Genomic DNA, 10,141 nt, shown 5'->3' on the forward strand with positions numbered 1-10,141 from the left:
TATTTATAATTATATAAAATACAAAAAAAAATATATTAATATTAATGGTAATATCAAATTTAGTATAAATGGATTTTTTTTTTTTTTTCTTTTTTTTTCTAATTTTAATTTTTTAATTTTTATATGATATTCAATAAAAAATTTAAAATACATGAAAAATAATTTATAATTGAAACCACTTTTAAAGGAATATCTATGACAAAAAAAAAAAAAAAAAAAAAAAAAAAAATTATAAAAAATAAATAATTGATAAATAAAACCACTTGTAAAAAAATAAATATGACAAGAATAAAAACAAATTAAATACTTATCCAAAAAAAAAAAAAATCATATATATAAAATACATATCATAGGAAAATTAATATATAATAAATATATAAGTATACGTATATTCAAAATATATATACATTTATTTAAAGGCATACATATGAAATAAAAAAAATACGTATAATATTAGAATATATATTACAAAAATGTAAAAGAATAACTACCATTATAATATATATATAACCTATCTATCCAAGCATATATATGTAGTATATGTTGTAGATATATTAATAAAAAATATATATTTTTTTTTAAATATAAAACACTTATATAAATTAATATATATATATATAATAATATTTTATTAAAATAATATTTTCAAATTATATATTCATAACATAGAATATTTTAATTATATATTTATATATCAGGGGAAATAATAAAAAAAAAAAAAAAAAAAAAAAAAAAAAAAGGTTACTAAAAATTACAAAACAAAAAAACAAGTGTATTATAATACTAAAATATAACATATTTATCTTTTATTTTCTTTAATTTTTCGTATTTGATATATTTTTTATATTGTACATATTATATTTATTGTACAACTAATATGAAATTGAATTAAATCACAAGAAATCAAATAAACAAATATATATATATATATATATATATATATATATGTATTGTTATCATCCAGAAGATGTTGTCCATTAAAATAACATATTAGAAGAACAAAAACTCTTCTAGAATTATCTTTTTGTTCCTTATATTCCTAGTATTATGAATTATAATGTTTTATATTCATTCATATTTTTAGAACGATTACATATTCTTAATATATAGTTTCATAATATAAATTATAACGTAATCGTACCTTCATAATTATATAATGATATTTCGACCATCATATACAATTAGTAAACCACCTTACATATAAATATCTGGGACACACATATTATTATATGGTACTATTATTATGATTCTCATATATATATATTTATATGATCAGATCTATATATAAATATTTAATGAAATTGTTGTTCTATTTGTTTAATGTAATGCATATATTTCTTATATTTTTGTACAATTCCTATTAGAGAGAAAATATAAAAAAATATGGACGTATATATTTTTCTTGTTAGAATAGTCCTTGTAACATTTAATAATATAATTATATGATCTATAATATATGAAAAGACATTGAAAAATATTTAGAATTGATAATGAATATATTTTAAAATAAGTTCAATCGAAAAATATAGCAAATTTTATCATTATAATAATGTGCAATGTTTAGGTCTTTAACTATATTTCATTAATCGTGTTAGAAATATATGTAGTGAAGATAAAAATATATACTATTTATCTTACTAAAGCATATATATATTGGTCAAAGCGCTTAATATTTAGTTATTATAATTAAAAGTACAATATACATATATATATATATATATATATATATATATAATTTATTTATTAATTTATAATTGGTATAGAATTGTATTTTCTTTATTATAATATATGATATAATTATATTGAATATATATAATTATTCTATAATATCTATATCTAAATTTAATATATGTCAACACAATTATGCATTTACAAAATGGAACGTTATGTTGTTCATTACATATAATGATACAGAACCATATTTTTGATGATCGAAAAATATCTTGTTTATATTTATTTATAATATATTTGTTACATTACATATGTGTATGTTGTGGTTTTATTTTTATACGTATTAACAACAAAAGAAAAAAGAAAAACAGAAACAAAATTAATCTAAGAATATATATATATATATATATAAATTACAATTGTATTATAGTAGCAACATATATATAATATTCCTTTCATCTCGTTCTAATATATATAATTATTCTCATTATTAGAAATATAAATCATTTTATAAATATAAATCTCATATAAATTAATAAAAATATATATATATATATATATATATATAGTTTATTTTTCTATGTATGTAATATAATATATATTAATGCTTCATAAATTTATATTTTAAATTACAAATTATTAAAAATTATAATATGATAAAATATTAAAAAATACCTATATGTATGAGAACTATTAATATCATGTAATAATTCTAATAATGTATCAAAATATTTATAACTTTTCTATGTACATTTGAATTATATACATATATATATATTTATATATTATTTATGATTTACAACATAAAAATTATAAATCCAATATGTTTGTATTATATATAATTGCACAATTCCATACACACTATGCTATGTTATTATGTATTATCTTTAGAATATTCTTTAGTTTTTATTGTATTTATCTTATTAATAATAGAATAATTTTTTTATATAAATTATTTATAGTTTCATGTATATTTCCTTTAAATATTCTATTAATTATAAATAAATATATATATATATATATAAATATATATTTATTTATATATTTATTAAATTAAATAACAAAATAGATACATTAGAGAGTATATTAACACAAAGAATAAACCTTAGTAACACAAACAAAATAATCTAAAAATAAATATTATAAATTATATATGAAATGTTTTGTTATTCTAGTAATTTTAGATTAACATCACAAATTATTTTGTACAATAATACTTGTAATTAATTCCACAATAGTAATTATATTATATTATATTATATTTTGTCATATATATTTACAAAATATATTGTTACTTTTATGTAACATATATGGCAACACTTATTACAACTATTGTTCTACACATTTATATTGATTTTATAGTAAAAATATGTTGTTTCTTATATCTATAATATTATATTTGTACAAACAATATTTACTTAGAATATATTTGAAATGTAATTTATCATAGTTTTATATATATATTCTTAATAGAATTATTTTAAAAAATATTAAAAAAAAAAAAAAAAAAATTATGTAATATTAAATTGTGTTTTTTACATTATTATATATTTCCTTTAAATATGATGTGAATTTTTTTATAAAAATAATTGTACTTTTAGGATGAAATTAAAATTCAATTATAATATAAAATTAAAAAAAAAAAAAAAAAAAAAATTATTTGAACCTTCTTAATAAAAATAATGTACCAAATATATTATGTAAAATAATATATATTATTTAATATAAATTAAATTAATAATTTTTGAAATATAAAATATTATATTTTTCAATTAAAAATGAATATGGGTCATCTTAAAATGTTATTATTTTTCTTTATTTTTAATACATTTTTATTATTACAAAATGTATACAAATAAATATTATTACGACAATATATACAAATATAAATCAAATGTTTTTCTTAATATATTCATTTATTTTTTCCTTTTTAGGTAAATTACCGAAATAACCATTATAATATTAGCCACATACCATATAACACACAAAGAACAACGACCAAATCAAGAGTGTTAGCAGAAATAGAGAGATCAAACAATCCTCATTATCATAATGATCCAGAACTCAAAGAAATAATTGATAAATTGAACGAAGAAGCAATCAAAAAATATCAACAAACTTATGATCCATATGAACAATTACAAGACGTGGTTGAAAAAAAAGGAACAAAAATTAGAAGTACATATGGTGCAGAACCTATGTCAACCTTAGAAAAAGAATTACTGGAAATATATGAAGAAATGTTTGGTGATCAAAATTCTATTATGTTAAAATCGGGTATAAACTGCAATCAAAATGATAAATCTTGTGAATTCACAAATAAGGAAAATTCATCCACCAACTCATTTTTATCGAATACAGTACACAATAAATATTTGGATAATTTAAGAACTGGTTGTATTGGATCTGTTAATACATGTGCACTTTCGTCTATAATTACAGGAAGTTATGGTGTTACTGCTGGTGTTACTGCAGCTAAAGCGGCAATTGCAAGTTATTATGTTTCAACTTCATCTGCTAAATTGACAGAATTTCTTGTTGGTATAAAAGTATTTTTTGATAGTTTAGTTACAAGTGCTCTTGGTTCTATTGGTTCTACGGGTCCTGTTGCAAACACTGCATTGTCTGGTATTACAAGTGCTTCCACTGGAGCTTTTTTTCCTTATGGTATGGCAATTGTTTCGCTTATTGCAGTAACTATTATAGTGATACTTTTATATATATTGTTACGCAAAAGAAGAAAAAATACATGGAAACATGATTGCAAGAAACATTTATGTACGTAATATATATTTTGGAATATGACTAATTTTACTTTTTAATTTTTTATAAATTATATATTATAATAATTTTTTTTTACATATGATATAATATTATATTAATGATAAATTTAGTTTCATATATTTTATCATTCATTGATTATAATATTAATCTTTAATATTTACTACATATATTTCATCTTTTTGTGATGATTTTATGTAATAAAAGACTTTCTCTCTATATTTTATTATTTAATTTTATTACATTCATATTTTTCAAAATTAAAAATATAATAATATTTCTTTTCCCCCATATATTTTATATATGCCTCCTAATTAATTTATTTTTACTTAAAAAAATTTTACATGTATATATTAAAAAAAAAAAAAAAAAAAAAAAAAAAAAAAAAAAACTTATTAATATATTCTCACATTAATATTTGTCAATAATAAAATATAGAAAGGTGATTATTGTTTTTTGTATTATTATTTGAACAAAATATATTCTACAATATTTTTTTTTATTACATTCTTATATATCATATATGCAATTTCATATATATATATATTACTAAATATATAATATATTTAAATTTTATTTTGCTCTTTAAAGTAATAAAATTATCTAATATTATTTTATAATATTTTTCTTAATTTATAAATGTAAAAACATATATTTATTAAACGTATTTAATAATAAATTACTTTTATTTTTAAAAGAATTATATTACACCTTATAAAAAAAATAAATAATATTATTATTAAATTAATATTCATTTAATTTTATTTAAATAAAAATTATATTTACTACGACCACTAATATTATATTAATAATATTATTTCTTAATTATGTATAACATAAATATATATAAATATATGTATATAGCTATATTTATTATTCCTCATTAGAGAAGAAATATTTTGAAATTTAGATATTTAAGGATAATTAGAATTGTGTAATGAGCAATTATATATACCATTGGATAATATGAATTGTTAGGTAAAATAAGAAAAATATAAATATATAATTCGCACTTAAAATAATATACAATACCTAAGATCATTATATATATATATTCCTTTGTTATAATATATAGTTACTGAAAATAATTTTTATACAAAAAAACAACGAACATTAACGTTTTTACTATTATTTAAATAATATAAAAAGGATATATTATATATATATATATATATATATATAATCATTTTATTGATATATATTAAATAAATTAAATCCATTATAATATTATAATATATTTAATAATATTATAATTTTTTTTATTTTCTAAAAAAAAACATATTAAATAAATATTGAAATGATGTTTTATAAATTATAATATTATTAAATAAATTTATTTATATATAATTTTATTCTAATATAACATTTATTAATATATATAAGCTTTCTCATAATACAAAAAATAAAATATCATAAAATAAATTTTGTAAAAAAATTATTAAACGTATAGTGTAAAATAAATATATTACATAAAATCAGATTATAAAATTAATATATTAAAATAAAAGAAAAATAATGACTTGTAATTATTTTAAATTATCTTTGTTTTCTATTCTAGTGTGTATATTAATAATTACACATAAGGTTTGGGGGAAAAAAAATAAAAAAGCGTATAATATTGATATATATATTATTACTACTATATAGAATTGTATAAATTCAATAATATATATACATTTATTTTTTATTTTATTTATTTTATAGTTTTCTGGTGAAAATATATGTTATAATAAAACAAATACGGTTGATATTATAAATACAGGATATAAGAGATTACTCTCCGAATCACAAGAAACAGATTTATTTAAGACCAATTCAAGAGAAAATTCACTAACATACCCAATAGATAATAAATTAGACGAAAATGTTACAGAATATCATAAAACATCATCTGTATCTACATTAAATGAAGAAATTCAACAAGAACAAGATACTCAAACAGAACAGGTAGAGTTGGAAAATGAGAATAATAATGAATCAAATTTACAGAGATCACATAAAAAAATACATTATAAAAAAATTTATACAAGAATATTATTATTATTGCCATTCCCAGTTTCTATATTGTTTTATATGGCACATTCCATAAATAAAAAAAATAAAAAAAAAAAAAATAATAAACAAAATGAAAAAAATATCCATGAAGATCAACCTTTCGCATCAGAAAAAAATATAGATGCCATTTCTGTATATTAAAAAAAAAAAAAAAAAAAAAAAAAAAAAAAAAAAAAAATTGTATTAATACAGAATTATATAACATCTCATACTACATTTTATACAATAATTTTAATATATATATATCTTGTACAAAAATTGAAAAACCAATATCCATATAATATTTATATTGTATATTTAGCGACAATTATAAATAATTAAATATATATATGGTAGTATACCACATATTTAATAACATTCTAGTTTCTATTTATATTTATGTTTTTGTTTTATTCAATTGCGTTAAATTCAAGAAGAATAAAATTTATTTCTGTACATTTTATTGTTAAGGAGATAAATGATAAATTTATGTTTTTGTAACTTTAATATTAATGTTTATATATGTGTGTAGTTTGTTTTTGTGTATGGCATTCAATTTATGTTAATGTATATTATAATATACCTACGTCTATTTTACTTAATAAAATATTTTCTTTTCTACATTCAAATGAAAATAATAATTGTTCTGTTTTATGTTTTTTGTTTTTTTGGATACAAATTTATAAAATTATATATATATATATATAATACTATTCTTTTGTATCCTTATTTATTATTTATATAACTTAAAATACTTTTTATATAAATTAAGTTTATTATTTTTATTACTTATAATATTTTATATTATATATATATATATATATATATATATATATATATATATATATATACTATGGTAAGAATCCGCCTTATTTCACAATTTATATATATTTATATATATAACGTGAAATATTTAAAAATATATATTATATATATGACCTTATATATATATTATGATTTATACCTTAGAATTGTATATACATATAATATTATTTTAGATCAGTTAAAATGTCTAAATTATTGTAAACAAAACATAAACTTTAAACAAATAATGTTAACAATTATGATAAGAACTTAATTTAATCAATTAAAATAAAATAAAAAAAACTATATTATATATTAATAATTCTTAAAATAACTATGACATTTGTACTTTTATTTTCATTAAAAAAAAAAATAAATAATTATATATAAATAAATATAAACAATATGGTTCATTTTATTTTAATATTGTTCAATGTGTATGCTAATACTATTAAAAAAAACATATATATATATATATATAATTATTAGTATAATTTCGAGTGTTTAGAATATTATATATCCATTTTTTATACGTATTTATATCTTATAATAGCATAGATTAATTTTTATTATATATATGTTAATAAGTTTGTTAATTATACAAGATATTATATATATTATATTATTAAAAAAAAAAAAAAATTAATAATAAATATATTGTAATTCATTTGAATTTTGATATACTCTTATACAAATATATATATATATATATATATATATATATATATATATATATGTGTATATGTAAGCACAGACACTTCTAATTCTATTATATTTAAGAAAATTATATAGAGAATTATATTTATATGATTAATATAATAACACCTTCTTAAAAATATATTATATATATTTAATAAATTTTATTGGAGCAAACAAATCAGAATGCAATAACATATTTCTATATAATTTTTTATATTCTGATAAAAAAAAATAAAAAAAAAAAAAAACTTTAATTCTACCTATATATAATAAATAATTATTTTGATAATTTAATTGGTTTAAAAAGCATTTCTAATTAATGTATTATATAGATAAAAATATATATATCTTTTAATTTTTATAAAAATCATTTTTTCTCATTCATGTTTTCTACAATTGTTCGAAGGAGTTCCTCGTGGTATTCTTCTTGTAGTATTTTTTTTAATATTTCAAAATATTCTAAGAATGAATAAATAAATTTTAATATATCATCTAGGGTATGTTTATCATTAATTAAACTAAAAAATTCATTAGTGTATTCTACCTCTTCACGTTCTACTTCTTGAGAAAATCTCGAAATATATTCATTCCATATTTTTTCATATAAAAGCGTTTTATTACCATATTTATCAGTGCTTATGTGAATATTATTATCTAAATATTTTTGTATTGATGTCTTTGACTCTTTTAATAGATTATCCAAACCTTCTTTTGCAATATCAACTGTGTGAAACCATATATTTCTAAGATCTTCATTTGATGGACATTCTTTTAATGAATTTAATACATCAAATAATTCCTTTCTAGATAAATTCTTTGACATATCATTGTAATGTTTATTTTCTAATGTAACTGTTTCATTATTATATGAATTTTGGGAATTCTCATTTGTTTTATCCAAATGGTTCACTGTATTTTTTCTTTTCATATCATTATTATTTTCATTTTGAAATTCAGATAAATTTCGTGATACTATATCAATATATTTTGTTAATGGAACTATATTTTCATCATATACATTCTGTAATACAAATATATAGAAAAAATAAAAATTAAATACACTTAATATTTTATATAACAAACAAATATATAAATATATTTATGACAAACTATTAAAAAAATTTTAGAAATATATTATTAACTCACCCATAAAGATATATAAAATAATGAAAATACACATAAAAATAATGACTTAAAAATAAATGACCTACAATGAATTCTATATTTCGTTCTTTGTTTATTTATATCAGGAGTATATAAATTATATTTATGTGTTTTTATATTTTTATTATAAAATATTTTCATAGTTTGTAGTAATAATTAATTACAAATATATATATTTTTATAATAATTGGTTTTAAATTTTATATTAATTATGAAATTAAAATTTTTTTGTTACAATATATTGTTATTAGTAATAAAAAAAATAAATATCAAAATTTTTCTATAAAATTTATATTATTATTATATGTGTATTAAATATTAATTTACATGTATATATATATATATATATATATATATATATATATATATATATATATAGCATTTTTATTTTTTTTAGAAAGAAAAAAAAAATTATAATAATAATAAAAATGGTAATTTCAAATTAATATAACATTTATTATATAACTGTTTTGTAATAAACACATAAATATATATTATAATATTAAATTTCAGTATTTATAATTTTATAATATAAAATTAAATTATATAAATCTATATATATATATATATATATATATATAAAATATATATTAATTATGATAATTATAATTACTCAAACACAATGTATTATATTCATTAGAATTTATATTAATGAATTCATTGTATTTCTATTTATTAGAAATTACACAAACAAATATTTTAAATTTTAAACACATATGAATCAGCATTATTAGATAAAATATAATATAATTTTGCAAATCATATATATGCTTTTTTGTTTTTCATAATATATATTAACATTTTTAAACAAAGAAATATATATTTCTATAATAATAAATTGATATACATGAAAATATTAATACACACTTCATAGTAAATGACACTAACATAAATTATATTACATTTATTAAATATAAAATATATATATATATTAATAAGATATCTAATTTGAGCTCTTATCATAGCGTATCATATTTTTTTATTAAAT

The 10,141-nt window shown here is 15.7% G+C and overlaps 3 protein-coding genes across 3 annotated transcripts; 2 read left to right on the forward strand and 1 right to left on the reverse strand.

The window, feature by feature from the left end:
* Positions 1–3,449: 3,449 nt before the first annotated feature.
* On the forward strand, positions 3,450–4,457 carry PADL01_0700300 (stevor PIR protein, putative; the record flags this gene model as incomplete). The annotated part of the gene is made up of 2 exons (XM_028681039.1): positions 3,450–3,518; positions 3,606–4,457. 2 exons carry the CDS (start codon positions 3,450–3,452, stop codon positions 4,455–4,457), a joined length of 921 nt encoding a protein of 306 aa, XP_028537456.1.
* Positions 4,458–5,967: 1,510 nt separating this feature from the next.
* On the forward strand, positions 5,968–6,648 carry PADL01_0700400 (Plasmodium exported protein (hyp10), unknown function; the record flags this gene model as incomplete). The annotated part of the gene is made up of 2 exons (XM_028681040.1): positions 5,968–6,036; positions 6,157–6,648. The coding sequence occupies 2 exons, from the start codon at positions 5,968–5,970 to the stop codon at positions 6,646–6,648; spliced, it is 561 nt and encodes a 186-aa protein (XP_028537457.1).
* Positions 6,649–8,356: 1,708 nt separating this feature from the next.
* Positions 8,357–9,294, reverse strand: PADL01_0700500 (Plasmodium exported protein (PHISTa), unknown function; the record flags this gene model as incomplete). Its single annotated transcript, XM_028681041.1, has 2 exons — positions 8,357–9,010; positions 9,136–9,294. The coding sequence occupies 2 exons, from the start codon at positions 9,292–9,294 to the stop codon at positions 8,357–8,359; spliced, it is 813 nt and encodes a 270-aa protein (XP_028537458.1).
* Positions 9,295–10,141: the final 847 nt, after the last annotated feature.

This window comes from Plasmodium sp. gorilla clade G2, assembly GCF_900097015.1.
Source record: "Plasmodium sp. gorilla clade G2 genome assembly, chromosome: 7".
NCBI classification, from domain to species: Eukaryota; Apicomplexa; class Aconoidasida; order Haemosporida; family Plasmodiidae; genus Plasmodium; species Plasmodium adleri (nom. inval.).